The sequence below is a fragment of the Anguilla anguilla genome, chromosome 9 (genome assembly GCF_013347855.1).
Source record: "Anguilla anguilla isolate fAngAng1 chromosome 9, fAngAng1.pri, whole genome shotgun sequence".
Lineage (NCBI taxonomy): Eukaryota > Metazoa > Chordata > Actinopteri > Anguilliformes > Anguillidae > Anguilla > Anguilla anguilla.
The window spans coordinates 37570101-37587134 of record NC_049209.1 but is presented as its reverse complement, the minus strand read 5'-3'; the positions used below and the strand labels follow the sequence as shown (position 1 = coordinate 37587134).

Sequence of the window (17034 nt, the reverse complement as noted above, 5' to 3'; positions counted from 1 at the left end):
TTAGCAGACATGCTACACAGTGGTACTGCTTCTGTGTATTGCGTAGTCTGCTAAAACTAACACAAAGCGATGCCTGTCTGTACTTCTGTCTAATGGCCCAATGAGATCCATCCCCACCCATTCAAACGGGACGTCCATTAATGGGCACAACGGCGCTTTTGGAGTGGCCACGGTATTAACTAACTGACACTTGGGACAAGATGCACACCACCTCTGCACTTCGCCCCGAATGCTCGGCCAATAGAATCGGGCCATAAGCCTACTCAGTATTTTATCAACACCCAGGTGACCAGCCATCAGATTATGGTAAGCCACCTGGAAAAGCATTTCCTGACGGTTTTTTGGTACCAACAATTGGGTGATTTCCTCTCTAGTAGAGTGTCACCGCTCACTCAGTACAGTCTATCTTCAATAATTGCAAAATGAGGGTGAACTAGTGCGGTGTCGGGCGCACCCGGTGACCATCAAAAACTTAGTCAAAAGGCATCACTTAGTCAAAGGCAAAGAGTATCATCCCAAGACTGCTCGAGCAGAAAGTCTTCCTGGAGCTGTATGCCGGAAGTCGGAGGAGCTCTCTCGGGGGCTTCTCCCGACCCCACCTCTGCCTCGGCAGTGTCGGACAATCTTGCATTACCACAAAGCTCATAGATCCCTATCGACCATGATCGTTTTCCCATGTAACCTCTCATTACATTAGAAAACCCCAGCCAGTCAGTACCCAATAAAAGGGGATGCGACAGGTGGGAGCTAACCACAACCTTTACTCTGTGAAACTGAAACATTGCCAAAACATGGTGGATGGTTGAATATTGTGTGGGACAAGCAAGGATTCATTAAAAATATTTACTTTCTGCATCCTGTGGCTCCAACAGTCAATGACCTTGTTAAAATGTTCAGCACTCTGAATACTGAACACAAGCGATATTGCGTGCTAGAGCCCCTCACTTAACCTACATGTAAAATATATTTTATGTGATTTAATTTAATAATTATTATTGAAAATGAGAATTATCAATTCAATTGCCAAATTCTTCTTTCCAGTATAAGCTCCACAGAACCGTATAAGAACCATCACCAAAACAAAAAGAGGAAAACTCTTGAAGGCTCTGAAACCAAACGCAACACAAACAATTTTTTCCTGTGGCCATCTTAAATACCTTACCCAGCATGGCTTGACGATGTTTGTCCTGATTGGGTGATGCCGGGTTAAGGTTTAGGAGAGAAGGGAAAGGGGGTCAGACTAATTTATGACAAGGACTGGCCTACCTAAAGATTGCATTCAAACTTAAAGTAATGGGAAATGTTAGGCATGCAGGGTCTCCGACCCCCGATATGGTGTCCTGTGTCATATGGTTTGTCTCTTCTGAGGAGGTGAGACTCATAGATTGTCTGCCTATATTAGGGTATCAGTGGAATTTAAAATTGCCCCAATCACATTTGCTTTGATGCTTGTGATGGGGAAGCCAGGCCACATTCTAAAGGCCATGATACACGGGCAACTTTTTTAGGCAATATTGCCAGCAACTCAAGTTGCCCTGATACACTGGTGGCAATGGGCAATGGGCAACGTAACTGAAAAAGAATGTTTGGTAACCAATAACCATTCAAATTGCATAATGATGCCTCTGAAACCTTACCTGGACCTATCAGAACACAATATTCTTATCTGGGGGATATTATCCTGGAGATATTAAGCAGAAAAATGGAGGACCTGACCTATGCGGCAGTTACCATTTTACTGGCCTCATCCTTGATTGTTAAAAGGTAAATATTATCTATATGAATCTACACGTACATTTAGTTTTTCTCTGTTTACACAATATAATCCAGGCTAATATGCTACATTCTGGTCCATAGACAACAACAGGCCAAACGCAAGAGGACTACATGGACAAGGTTGTTGAGAAGACGGCTAGGCTGCTACAGCCAACTGTTAAGGGAACTGGTGGAGGAAGATCCCATGGGATACAGGAGCTGGATGAGGATGGATAGGGAGATGTTCAATTGCTTGTTAGGGAGGATTGAAAAACAGATACAAAGACAAGACACCACAATGCGAAAAGCCATAACGCCAGGTGAACGCCTCTCCATCACCCTGCACTACCTGGTCACTGGTGAAACTTTCTCCTCCATGGAGTACCTGTTCAGGATCAGCCGTCACAGCATTGAGCGTATTGTCATAGATACCTGCAAGGCATTATATCAAAGCCTCCAGCCTGAATTTATGAAATTACCATCAACAGCAGAGGAATGGGAGGCTGTAGCCCAGAAGTTTAAACGAGGATGGGATTTTCCCAATTGCATCGGGGCTTTAGATGGGAAACATATTCTAATTCAACCACCACCTAACTCTGGCTCTCACTACTTTAACTACAAAGGCACCCATTCAATTGTTTTGATGACACTTGTTGATGCAGATTAAAAATTTCTATATGTTGACGTAGGCACAAATGGTAGGGTGAGCGATGGAGGAGTCTGGGGAAAATGTGGACTGAGCAGTGCCATGGTGAATAACTTGGTCAACCTGCCAGCTCAGAAAACATTGCCAGGGAGAGAGATGCCAGTCCCCCGTGTTGTGGTGGCGGATGAAGCCTTTGCTCTCAAGACACACCTCATGAGGCCATATCCAAGAGCTCAACTGGACAATGAGAAGAGGATATTTAACTACCGTCTCTTTCCGGCAAAAAGATGTGTGGAGAACGCCTTTGGGGTTTTGTCCAACAGGTTGCGAGTCTTCAGACAGCCCATTGGGATTGCACCTCAAAAAGTGGTGTGTATCACCAAGGCAGCCTGTGCACTGCATAACTACCTTCGCACACAAGATGCCACACCACAGGTGTACTCCCCAAACCCTAGTAGATCAGGTGGACCAGGAAACTGGAGATGTAATTCCAGGATCTTGGCGAGAAGAACCAGAGTGCCTACTACAGCTGGAACCTACTCATGACAGAAACCCAACTACTGATGCCAAAACTACCTGGCAAGAGTTTACCTCCTACTTCTATACAAATGGAGCAGTCAGTTGGCAGAACAGTGCCATTTCCTTGGAGTGCATGATGTTCCTGACCTATGACCTATGAAGGTCTCAACATACTATAGATTTTAGAAGTGAAGCATATAACTTATTTACCCAATTCAAATTAAGGAAGGGGAATTAAGTGTATTTATTAAATTAATTTGAATTAATTTATATGTATTTATATTTATTCAATTAATTTATTACACATTTATTCAAAATAATTTTTCATTCAAATTCACACTGCACATAGAAAAGTAATGAAAACAAGTGAACAGGTGATTATAAAATGAAATTTTGTTAGATTTTATTGAACATTAATTACAGTACAGTCTTTCCTCTTGTATGTTATTACTTAAATAAAATGGGTAATAAAAAAAACTCATTGGTTAAACTAGTTCTGAGATTACTCTTCTATATTGGTGTGTACAATTTCAATAATCTTCCTCTTCACACTTCTCCAGTTTCTCTTGCAGACACTCATCTAAATATTTTAAAAATCCTGCATGTACTGACTCCGGCTTCTGTTCTAGTCTTTTCAAGCACTCCAAGGCATACTTCATTGCCACCTCTGCTTTGCTGATGTCCCGTTTTTTGTTTTTTTACATTTTTGGAAGCCGTCTTGTCTGGAGTTGCGGTTTCAATTTGGATGGGTTGGGATGGGATATTGTCTTCAGTCTCGTTGCGTTCTCCTCCTTCTTTCAAAAAAAGCAGGTCTTTATAGTATTTCCATCTTGGAATGTAAACGTCATCTGCTCCATCGCCTGACCGCTTACTGGATGCTGCTTTATTTTCCCGCTGAAAGGTTGTCCGCAGGTTTTTGAATTTTTTTAATGATATCGACTGCAAAGGATAAGGAGAAAAGCTTTTAAAGTGAATTTTGTTAATACAGTTAACAAAAGTTAACAGTTAATACGGCCTACTCCCCTCCACTCTCATTCCCCTGGAGCCCTGGGCCTAGTGCCAAGCTACTGGCCAACAGTGTTGGGGAACATTACTTTTAAAAGTAACTTGTTACATTACAACGTTACTTCCATTAAAAGTAACTTGTTACGTTACAATGTTACTTACTGAGAAAAGTAACATGTCACATTTGCATTACCAAAAATGAAAGCCCCTCTGTAGCTGTCAATGTGCAGTGTCTGTTTGTCTGTCTGCATCTATGACATAATGTGACACACCCATTATGTCTGTTTGTGTGTGTTCAGTAATGTACTGTAGTTGGGGTGGTGAGCATACTGTGACCCAACTGCTCATTTTGGTTGGTTCTTAATGGAAATTAGGCAAGACATTCTATTCACAGAGAAATAGCTAGGTGGGTATATTGCCTAGGCTGCATGTGGACTCCACATCACCACCAAGTGTGTTGGTAAAACTTACAGGAGCACCCATTTAAAAAGGCCCATAAGTTATCATTAACTGCCCCTTTTCAATTTCCTACCTGTGACAACTTCTGTCTGTGCAGAATTTAGTTGGTTGCACAAGGCCTCCATACATCTGTCCCTCCTGTCTTTGTCTTTGTTGACCTCAAGCTTCACTTTCCAAAGGCACGGGTGTTCTGTTATAAATGAAATGGAGAGAGAGGGATGAGATGTGGGGAGGAGAGAAATCGGGACCTCAACACAGACTGTCACACACATGCACACACACACACACCTAGCTTGCTTCATTAGTCACACACACACACACACCTAGCTTGCTTCATCAGTCACACACACACACACACACACCTAGCTAGCTTCATCAGTCACACACACCTATACTGGTTTTTATGTTATATGAGGGCTTTTTTTTAAACCAGTTTTATGCTGAGTTACGGGGACACACTTTTCCCCTTGTCCTACAGACAAATGGAAATGCTCAAACTGCTCTACATGAGCTCACGATGAAAACGCCCTGTTCAGATTTGAATTCTAATGCAAGAGTCCAGAGATCTAATGACCTGACTTTTTACTGAGATATGAGGACAGGGCGGGAGTGGGCGTTACCAAAGATAATGATGGATTATTACCCATACACACAGACAAACCAGGTAGGACCCTTTCTTATGGAGTCAGGCATGGGTTAGCTGGACATTATGATACACATACACATGATAAGTAGGGCCCTTACTTACAGGGTCAGGTATGGTTTAGCTGGACATTATGATACACATACACAAGCTAAGTAGGGACCTTACTTACAGGGTCAGGTATGGTTCAGCTGGACATTATCATAGACATACACAGGCCCTTACCTATGGGGTGAGGTACAGTTTAGGTGGAATTACCTAAAGGAGAATATGATAAGCCTTCACTGTGGGCATCCCACAAGTCAATTCAAATGTGTACATCGTTCAGGCAGGTCTCTTCTGGGGATTTGAAGAACTTAAATCAATGCCAGCTTATGGGACAATCTTCCCCTCCCTCGCCAACAAGTAATAAGGGCAGAGCTGCACAACAGAACCTGTACCCACCGATAGAACTGCTTTAACAAATATCATTTATTACACAGTAAGTGCAGCATAGCAAGGACATTCTAACACTCAGCACAGTTAGTTCAAAAGGTCCGTAGACCAGTAGAATTAGTTGAAAAATTCTCAAAATTAAAAGCAGCAATATATTTTCTTTAGCCTGAGAGTAATCTATGACTCGGGTGAAATTGGAATGTATGGTTTGAGTTTCTGGCAATCTCCATACAAAAATCATTCAAATTCATCTACTGTTTGACGACCCTGCCTCTTGGCTGTTGCGCTGGCTGCTTGTCTTTGTCTTTGTATTTGGTTAGGCAGATAGAGGGGACGCTCCTGTTTGCCTTTTTGAAGCCAGCGTGTTGACTACTGCCTTTTTTGGTCTGGGTTTGTAAAATGGCTCATGTTGAGAATTTTTTTGAGACTCCATCAGACTTGTTGTTAGATGGCTGCACAAAGGAGCAGTTGTTGCAAATTGCAGATCATTATAATGTTGAAATTAGTGACAAAAGGTTCAAGGACACAGTTAAGTCTATCTTAAAGGCCAACTTGTATGAGATGAATGTGTTGCTAGGTACAGCGGGAGGTATTGCTGGGGACACTACTGGTTTGTCTTTGCCGATAGGTCAGAGTACTGGTTTTTGAAGTTGGAAATTTAAAGTTGATAAAGAATTGGCTTTGGAAAAAATGAATTGTGATACAGAGCAGGCTAGGATTGCTTTGGAGCATGAAAAATTAAGTTTGATTGATGCTGAGGTTGGCGAGAGCCTAACGCCGCTTGAACAGCACCTGGCTAAGATGTGTACCACGATTGAGGTTCGGGGCAAATTTGGAAGAAAAGTCTCTGTGCTCCTGACTCCAAGCATGGCTGCATCGATTGAAGTTCTCAACAGTGCACGGAGCACAGTTGGGGTGCTGCAAGACGATCCCCACATCTTCGTGAGACTCAAAGTGAATTCTCCTGTCCGAGGGGGCGACTGCCTCAGGAAATACGCAGCTGACAGCAGAACCCAGTACCCTGAGCACCTGACTTCAGCCAAGCTGCGAAAACTTGTGGCCATGCTGTGCCAAATGATGCATCTGAAGGAAGACGAGCGGGACCAAGTGGCGGAATCTTTGGGCTACGAGCTCAGAGTCCATCGGGAGTCTGGCAGTGTGCCAGAAAATACACCGCAGCTGACAATGATAACCACCTTGCTAAGATGGAGCCAGGAGGAAGTGAATCCTCTGAGCCCACAAGTGAATCCGGTCCATGTTCCACTGCATCCACTGAGCCCACAAGTGAATCCGGTCCATGTTCCACTGCACCCACTGAGCTTGCAAATGCTCCTAGTCCATGTTCCTTGGCACCCACTGCACCCACAAGTGAAGATGGACTAAGTAAGCCTGAGCCAAGCACACCCAGCCCTAGAAAGAAGGCAGAGACAGGTACAAACTCTGAAAATGCTGCAGTACAGAAACTACAGAAGAACTCGTGGATGGTTGCCAAGCAGACAGCGGTGAAAAGTGAACTGCAAAAGTTTATCGCTCAGATGAGGGTCCTTGGGGAAAAAAAGACTGCGAGGCCTGTTTAAAAGCGAAGCCGGACTGCGAGGCCTGTTTAAAAGCGAAGCCGGACTGCGATGCCTGTTTAAAAGCAAAGCCAGACTGCGAGGCATGTTTAAAAGCGAAGCCTGACATCCTGCACAACAGATCCTGGAAAGACATAAAGTACTATGTCTACAACACTATTCTGTCCAACAGGAGGCGAGGTTATACCTGTGTGGTAGATGTCAGCGGAGGACAGGAGAGGGCCGGTGTTCCCAGTACTATAAGAGCACGCCCCACTTGCTCCATGATGAGAAGAAGAAGGGGAAACTCTGCTCCCTATGCTCCACGCTCCCCGTCTTTGTTTTTCCTTGTACCAACATATATTTTGTTGTTTAAAATAAATGACTGTTTCTTTTTGCTTTAACTTCTTGTGTCATCTCTTGTTATTTGTCATGGTTTTTGAGCCAGCCGTGATAACAGCTAATGCTAAATGAATGACAGTCATAAGGGCCAACTGCTTCATCCCTCTAGTTCTGTGCAAAATCACGACTTTTCAAATATAAATTTGGCATGTCCAAGTATATCCAATGAGTATATCCAATTCCCACCCTAATTTGGAATATCCAATTGACTATTTGTAAGCATGTTCATGCACAATCTCCACTGCCATTTCGGGAAAATGAAGACATTTGTGTTTCTTCTTCCAAAACATGTGGTGTCACCAGCCTGCTTCTTTCCACATCTTGGCTCGCAGCTAAAATCCCATAGAGTAGAGTTGGAGGAAGACCTTTCAAATGCAGTTTTTCCATGCAGGCCATGGGCGCCCAATCAATATAGCGGGGGATTGCCAGAGAGCAATGAAACACCAATCCCTAACCGACTGAAGCCTCCCAGACCCTGGGTGACAAAATAGCCAACTGCGCATCACCTTATGGCAGCGTTTCCCAACTTTTCCTTCCGCGGCACACTTTCCAAATTTACAGAATCCCATGGCACACCACTCTCAAAAGCATAAAAAATAAACGCCGACAGAAAAAAAACCGCGAGCGACGTACTGACGTTGATGTGAAGTGCCAACAGTAGGCCTAAATGTTTTTTTGGGGTTTTAATTAAGTGACATGCATTTTAATGACATTTATTTTGGCTTTTGTGAATGGGATTTGTTCATATAAGAACAATCTAAGCATCACATAAAAGAAACAAAACAGTGGTGTTATCCTTTAAAAACAGACAACTCTTGAGCTTTGAATGAACAAGATACTGAAAAGGTGACTGAACAGAATGTCTTTAATTCAACATAACCATTTTCCTATGAGCAGCAGGACCATAGGTCATATCCAATTTTTACTCGCATGCCAACAAGAGTAATCAATTACTGTTTAACCTTGGACACCTGTAGTTTTTTGGACATCAGGCCCCTATTTCTCACAAAATCTCATGTTTTGAACAGATCTCTCTTTCAGAAGAGGACCCTCAGCAAGTTTACACTGTTGTTGCAAGCTTTGGGAAATATGGGCTTTGAAGTATTCCATGACAGCATTCACTTAATTCTTCATCCACAGCTCTCCTGCGGTTGCCATCTGCCAATTACAAAAACATATTTTCCTTGCTTATATTGTGGGGGGACACTAACTTAGATTAGATTATATTCATAATTTTAGTAGAAATAAAGTGCCACAAATGCAATTATCTTGTTGAAAATGTAAAAAAGTTCTTCTTAGAGATATATACTGAGAGATCACATATACATAACAGGTAAAACTGTACATGTCCTGGATCACTCAGGAATTTCAGGGTGATATTCGGGACTACTAAAGATCTATGAAGTAAAAAGTGGTTTATGTTCCCTGGTTTATGTGCAATAATATCACAATAAAATAATATTTAATCACAAAATTTTTTGTGATGTTCTATCTTCACAGTAAATCAGTGTATCAAACATAACACAGCTGAGCAACCAACAAACACACTTACACTAGAGAGTAATGCACACCTCTTGAAAGACACTCAGTTTCATTGTGAGTGGTATGTATTCTAACAAAGCAGGCCGCAGGCTACTACAGGCCACTACACTGACACTGCCCAGGGTATGCTATCAATGCCCCTATGCTAACAGCTCAGCCAGTTAGTTAGCCCCCAATACTAAAGTTCTGAGTATTATTGGCAAAGACTAGTTGTTTTTACGACCAATGTGAATATAACAATATCATAAATATGACACAACGTAAATAAGTGAAATGTTACAAGCAGTAATATGTACATCTTTGTATATTTCATGCTTCCTTATCCTCTTCTGACCCAGTCTCCAAATCCATGCATTAGCCATGCTGATGAGTTGGCAAAATTAGTAAAATCTTTCAAAAACCGAAGGAAAAATCAATTACGCCTCAATGAGCAATGTAACAGCTGAATGCACAATGCTGTGCTGAAGGAACCACTCATGCAGTTCTGTGGGCCTCTCAATTTTGTACTAAAATTCTAATGAAACATGCCATTCACCATTGGAAAGCTTGTACTGTCCTCTACTAATCAATCAAATCTGAACGAACTGAAAACAGTTCCACTAGTCTAAATAGCTACATGGGGTTTTGCATGTGGCCCTAGCCCTGCTTTCCATTTCTGTGTTTATTTCTCAAACGGAATGTTCAAGTAAATACATGATCATACAAATTCCTCTTGTTTATTTCACTATTCAGGGAGCAGCAGTTTTCACCATTTCACCGTACGAGTCTACCATCGGGCTTCACTACTATTGGCTTTATGATGTTACTATGACAGAATACAAATTTTTGGTGGTGAAAGAATATTTTTTATGTATTCCGAGATAGACGCTATTGTCCAACGTGTCACGCGTGGGGTGTGTAACTGCAGATACAACTGCAGGGAGGGGATGCTTGTTAAATGAACAACCTAGGCAATAATGGCACTCTATATTTGGCATAGATGTGGTGTATTATCCAAAAATAAAGACAGAAAACAGTTTGTTGTTATCACTCATAGTCTGGTTGCAGGAACATTGAATGTCCAAGTTGAAAAAGCACAGGACACCAGCGTCCTGGTTACTAAGGGGCTTGCTCGGAGGAGTTAAGTGTGAGAGGAATAGCATGATGTCTGTTGCTACTGGGGGCCTAAGCCAACAGGCAAGGCCTAGAGTTTGCTTTTCTCCCAAGTTTTTACATTTTATCTAAATGTTCAATGAATTCATCTGCAATGTAATAAATCTGTACCTGGACTCATGGCTGCAGGTGAGCTGGTGGCCTCATCCAGGGTTTCAATCAGTTTTGTTTTTCCTGAAGAAAAGAACAAAGATGCTTATGTTTGCAAATGCTCTAAGCCTCATGGAGTACCACACATTTGTAGTGAACAAAAATTGTTTAATAAAACAACAGAGGGTTACATTTTTAAATGGTCAGGAAGTAAGCTGTATATGAATTATACCCTGTGACAAAAGGACATGACACTGAAAGGGCTGGCCTCTGAAAAGCTGAGATTCCTGACTTCATGACATCTTGTCATGGCTCTCACTTCAGCAGCAACAGAGCATTAGGGTCTTACACAGCTATAAGAGTTCATCTAGAACGGGAAAATTTACTGTGATTTCCTTACAAGTAGAACTGAGAACACAGCCTAGCCTATAATGAAGAATCCCAGATGAATATGTGATACACTAATAACTAACAAATAACATGACATCTTGGAATGAACAGAGCTAGGGGTAAAACTTAGTTACACAACCAAGTCTGCCCAGCAAACTTTATACGTTGACAGAACAGATTGGAGGAAGTAATATCACTCTACAGATCACCTGAGGTAATGTCAACATTAGCGCTGCCAGTGAATTAAAAAAAATAGAAAAAATATTGAGTGGGGGGGGGGGGGGGGGGGGGGGGGGGGGGAGAGGGATTTTAGTGCCATAGCACTTGTCCCAGGTAATGTTGTTGTTTAATTCATCTGGGGTAGCCATTGGATGGTTACATTGGACGGTTACATTGACACTTCAAAACTCACATTATCGTTTCCTGTTGGTGCTGAAGCTCGGTGGTTCTTGGCATTCATCTCATATATTTTGTTATAGGACTCCTGTGAATATAGAAAAAAATATACAAGACTGTCATATTTGTAGTCCTGTAAAGGATTTCCACACAAGACTTCAATGAAGCCAACAAAGTATATACTGTTGCATCAAACACCATGTTATAATCTAGTCATTGTATGACAGATCAACTCTAGAGCTCTCCTCAACTCTGTAAAATGGCATGGCCATCCCCCAACACACAAGTGTTGCATCAAAGAATAGGCTAAAATCGCATCATTGTACACTATATGACCAAAATATCTGGACAACCCTTGGTCTTGGGCTGTTTTTCATTGTTAGGGCTTGGCCCTATTGTTCAGTGAAGGCAAATTTTAATGCTACAGCCTAAAATCACATTCTGGAAACCACTGATCGATTCATTGTATAACAGGTCAACAGAGGTAGCACTGTCCTCATAACTCAGTACAGTGGAATGTCCATTCCACAGCACACAAGTGCTGTTTCAAACACCAGACTATAATCTAGTCATTGTATGACAGGTAAATGGAGGTAACACTGTCCTCATAACTCAGCATCATTCAACAGGCTAACAATAGACATATATAGTATATACAGAGTATATTCATGAGAAGTATAGATCTCATAAAACCAGCCCAGTATCCTGCATAACCCCCCACAATTTATATCATCTAGCCAATGTTAGGAAGGGAAAAACACTCAAACATACCTTCTCATTCTCTGGTGAGGATGAATTTTACAGTACTGATTCAGTACTGGCAGTATAAGATTCCTGTAAAGGTACAGAGGATAATGTTCTAAAGCAAATGTGAAAACATGGCAATCAAACTAAGAATCCATGTAGTTAACTATGATCATTTGTCTGGCAGATATCCTCCAGAAGTGGAAGGACCAAAATTTCAGCAAACTTTTGCCCAACACATTCAGCACTTGAGGACATACATGAAATAATTTAATCAAATAAAATATTGTCCGATGTCAAATCTTTTTCATGTAGAAATACATCAAACCAAGGGAGTAAAGACATCTGAATGCCAAATCATGCTGACTTTGACAGTATACAAATTTATCTTTAAATGCCATGGCCAAGAGGAATCCCCATAATTGTGTTATGTCCTCACATGGAGATATTGTTTTAATGGCAAATAAGCACAAATGTGGCTTTCCTTCCACAATTATTTTCTTCATGTTGCAGTTTGGATTTACGTGATGATCATTCACAAGTCTTCTGAGTGATCCATCCTCTTTTGAAGCTTCTATGCTAGAAGAAATATATTTGGCAAAGAGTAAGGATCTACGCAAATTCCTTGATGCAGAGCTGCAGTGAAATCAATTATGTAAGAAAAATAGGTTTGCAACACATATTTTATGCTCCCATATTTACTGCAAGGGATCTTACGTCCGGTCATACTGATAAACAATAATTCATTAGGTGCTCACCCACTGTCTTGGTTTCATAATTTAAATCAGTTATGTTTCATTTAATCACCACATTGATGTGTTGGCAAAATTCCTGTTAGGCTTTTTTGTGCTTGCTCAGGGGTTAGGCTACTTAGGCTAGTTAGCCTACTATTCAGTGACATCATGAAGATTTCTCCTGCTTACTTTTAAAGGGGTTCATGAATTTTCTTCCGACAAGGACTTTTCTCTTCGGGCAATTATTATCTATAGCATCTTGTTCAGGACTCAGCTGTCTTCTTCATTTTTACATGTCTGCTGCAGTATTTTCAGAGACAACACTGAATATTAGCAGGGATTCTCCAATAATAACAACAATAATATAATAATATGTGTGTGCATGTGTGTGGCAGTCCAGTGGGAAACCAAAAGTCAAAATCTGGTTGCTTAGAACAGGTTATTGTTCATTTCGTATGTTTATTGTTCTCACTCAAGTGCAACAGGCCTGTTAAATGATCGCAAACTAATATTGTACATTATCTGTCACGTGTCACTTCAATTACCATGGTTTAAAATGGACAGTAACATTATCCCAAGAATCCCGTGGTAAATATTGCTGTTTAACCATGTACTCACTTCACATAGAAGACACAAAATGAGTGTGCTGTTGCAGTCTCTCTGTGTCATGCTGTAATTTCAGGGCTGTTATTTTATACTTTTATACTAGCGACCAGAAATCTGCAAGCCTAGAGAAAGGTTAGCCAACCTAATCTGGACTAACCTAGCCTGTTCTTGCAACCACGTAGCCACCAGTTAAAAGTTACATAGTGTAATATACTTTAATATCATATATATCTTGGCAACAGCCCTTAATTATTGAAATCAGAGACAAACAGAGTGGTTTAGCAGTGAGCATTGAGACACTGAGGATGGCTGAAACGTGTTTGTTTCCATAATGAAGGGCTGTTGCCAAGATAATTTAGGATATATTAAAGTATCTTTATAATTTTGAGTGCGGGCTCTCGCTTTTTCTTTTCCTATACCCACTTCGAGCAGCCTACTCACCATGTAATTGAATTTATCATATTTAGTTTGATTCTGGGACGCAGGTTTATTATTTTCATAAACTTTTTATCACATGGACATTAGCTGATGCTATCACAATGTCTACCACTAACAAGCCATTGTGCTCTGCTAAATTAAAATTTAGCATAAATTCCATCTACTTACCAGCACTTGTCCTGGTGTCTAACCAGTAAGGTTAGTCAATTTCACACACAGTTCTGCAGCTTCCAGCACTTTCCATGCCATTCAGACTAGCTAGATATGGCTTTCTAAATAAGAATCCCTATTTAATTTAAAATTGAGCCTGTAATGTAGACTGAACAGGCCATGTTGTCTACTTTAATGGAAGCTGTTCTACTAAGGATCAGATCAGGACTAATTTTAAAAAAGCTAGGTAAGAACTGAAGACAACTAAATGTGTTATTTTTTGAAAGCTAGGTTGTAAATTAAGTATAGATTAGATGTAGGCCTGATCTTCTTTTCATTGCTAAATTAGCTGGCTAATTTTGAGTGCACTGCCAGCTATCCTAGCTGCTGCATAATGACAAAATAGACCTCTCTCTTTTTTCACTGAGCTTTACTGATAGAGCAAACAGTAAATGCACATTTTCCTGCAATTAAATTTCTTTCTGAAACCAGATCATTCATTAAATATTAAATACTATTACCAACTTCTAATTGTTAGCAACATGCTACCAGGGCTACATCTAATGATAAAAAGTGCTCACTGGCGCTTGGCATTTATTTGAACATTTGTATTCAACTTTAGTGAAAAAAAATAAATTAGCAGATAATATTTACCAGCATTTTGTGTCCAAAACGAACTTTGAGATGATTCCAGACGTCCTCTTCATTAAAACAGCATTGCGAAGTTTCTGGAACATGAGGTCATGCTTCTTCTTCCTGTTCCAGTCACGTGAGCAGCATGTAGAAGATGGTAACATCAGCCAATCACTGATGCCGCTCTTTCTGATTGACATCCACTGCAGCCAATCAGTGATGCCACTCTCTGATTGATATCCACTGCAGCCAATTAGTGATGGTGGATTGCTTAGCCAATCAAAGACACTGAACTAGTGTATTGGGCGCCGAAAATGTGTATGAAGCTGCAGTTCGGCACCCGAACTATAGAGGGAAAGTGAGCATACACTGGGATACACTGAGATACACTGAAAATCCGGTTTTCATGAGATATAAGGACATAGCAAAAAAAGGCGGGAGGATGTTCGTCGCAGTCTCATAAGTGCATCTACATTGCGCAAATTATGAGGACATCGATTTTGTCCTCATAACTCCAACTGTCCTTGTAATGCTGGTGAAAAGTCAGGCAAAATGTCCTCATAATCCGGTGTTACCAACGCACGCACACGCACACAGCCAGCAAGCGAGTTAACTTAGCTAGCTAAGTTAGGTACTCGCTAGCTAACGTTAGATAGCTAGCTTGCTACTAGCTACCATCGATTTTTTTTAGGTAAATACTACGCTTATTCAATGTGCTAGCTATGAATATTGGACCATATTAATTACCCAGGTTCTGTTACTGTGACAGATTTCTGTCAAATAATTTAATCCAAATTATGCATACATTTATGACTGATGGAGCCCATGGTAACCATGGAAACGTACAAAAACTTTAGTAGTAACTTATGCTAATAAATAAAGATAGCTGAGAATACAATTGATGACAGTTGTTGAAAAACAATTAACAATACATGTATATTCACAATATATGAGAACAACACGTTTTAATGATTCAATTTACCTGAAAAGCATGAAATCAGTTGCCTCTCCATTTATTCGCTCCAGGCGAGATTGGCCGCCATCTTGGTCGATTTTATTTAGCCGAGAGAAGTAGTCACATGACTAAAATCTGTATTCTGATTGGAGGATCCCGAAAAGTTGCCTACTGTGTTGCCCCATCGATCTAAGTTCCCAGATAATGATAGTTGCCGCTTTTCAATAGCAAATATTGCCGGCAATCGTTGTCAGCAATATTGCTGGCAATATTGCCCAAAAAAGTTGCCCGTGTATTGTCGTGTCTAGGAACTGACAGAATTCAAAGTCCAATCTTTAATTTGTAGAAAACAACTTCACGAGGGAAAAGACACCACAGCAGCAAGCTCTTCAGAAAAGTTTGACTTTATTTGCACAGGTGCACAAAGCCGGATCAATTATGCAGTATTGAACCTCGATTGTCAGTTTTACATTCATTTTATACACTGTGCACCCGACAACTCCCCCTAACACATTGCTTAAAATACCATCTGTCCTTCTTGGCACCACAATGATTTCCTGTTCTTGGGTCTACCTGACCTTCTTGGCACCACAATGATTTCCTGTTCTTGGGTTATAACGTCATTGTGGAAAGTTACCCCAAATTTCCCTTAAAAAATATTAGTCTTTATTCTGTAATTTTCCATTAAGAATACAAGTCACAGCCTCCTGTAATTTTCCATTGTATTCAGGTTACATAGGGGTCACTGTAAAATATTAGTCTTCTAGCACATTTATTTGGCAGTAGCGTTTTGTTAGTTTTGGATTATTGTTTTCTGCTGTATTTTTTGGCAGTAGTGTATGATTAGTTTTTGATTAGTGCTCTCTGCTGTAGTTATTGGCAGTAGTATTTGATTAGTGTTCTCTGCTGAGTGAGTAAGTGTGATTTTTTAAGCCTTCTGCGTTCTCTTGCTTTTTCTCTACAGTTGATACTGTGGTTTCTTGCGTTTCCATAAGCTCAGCTGCAACTACTGATATAGGTTTATTGGATTACATATTGATTATATGAGTGTATAGTCATGCATGTGATGTATTTTTACCATGAAGCATCAAGAGTTTGGAGGAACCAGTTTGATCAACATTGATGGGAATTCCCTAACTTTGACATGTGATGTCATCACAATCATGGGGAATCCCAAAATTTTCCAACAGTATCATGGCCTTTATTCACAGTTTCCCTCTCTGAGGCCAAAATCTAAACACTTATATTCTACAATTGTTTTAATGTTGTCCCATCCCCATACAACTTCCCCAAAACATTAAATTCATTCAAACTGGCAAAATCTAGGCCTGCCATTAAAAGTATTGGTATCCAAATTACGCCAAGTTACTGTACTACAAACGATATAGACTATCTTGCCTCACCGAAATTAAATAAGCTGTATTCCAAAGCAGTGCTACCCAATGTTTCCTCAATTGTTTCAAGTCACTTGGCCCTGTGTGTATAAGCATGCATTACATTACATTACAGGCATTTGGCAGATGCTCTTATCCAGAGCGATGTACAACAAAATGTATAACCATTTATAACTTTGCGCAAGTGCAAAGAGGGGGAGGGGCCAGGCATCCTGAGGTAGTGGAACAGAGGGGTCTGGCTGGCATGTAGGGTTTGAAGATCTTGTGGAGGTATGTTAGGGCTGATCCCTTGACTGCCTGGTATGCTAGGACCAATGTTTTGAATTTAATGCGAGCCATCACGGGCAGCCAGTGGAGGGTAGTGAGCAGGGGGGTGACGTAGGAAGGTTGAAA

The 17034-nt window shown here is 40.8% G+C and overlaps 1 protein-coding gene and 1 long non-coding RNA gene across 9 annotated transcripts in view; one reads left to right on the top strand and one right to left on the bottom strand.

The window, feature by feature from the left end:
* rtn2b (reticulon 2b) overlaps window positions 1-17034 on the top strand; it is a 149002-nt gene that overhangs the window by 95771 nt on the left and 36197 nt on the right. The window contains exon 6 of one of the 4 annotated variants that reach the window (XM_035433574.1): window positions 1858-2647. The exons of the other annotated variants lie outside the window; for them this stretch is intronic. Within the exon in view, the coding sequence (XP_035289465.1) occupies window positions 1858-1992 (135 nt within the window). The 3' untranslated portion in view covers window positions 1993-2647. Of the gene's footprint in view, window positions 1-1857; window positions 2648-17034 lie in introns of those variants that run through there. 4 annotated transcript variants of the gene reach the window in all.
* Window positions 3302-14448, bottom strand: LOC118235786. 5 transcript variants are annotated; one of them, XR_004766920.1, is made up of 10 exons: window positions 14314-14445; window positions 12655-12765; window positions 12171-12310; window positions 11759-11821; window positions 11004-11075; window positions 10223-10285; window positions 7224-8575; window positions 6659-6872; window positions 4458-4574; window positions 3302-3859 (listed from the first exon to the last, which is right to left on the bottom strand). It is a non-coding gene; the product is annotated as an uncharacterized LOC118235786 (long non-coding RNA). The 5 variants fall into 5 exon arrangements; XR_004766922.1 differs by having other exon boundaries at window positions 12171-12305; XR_004766923.1 differs by lacking the exon at window positions 12655-12765 and having other exon boundaries at window positions 14314-14417.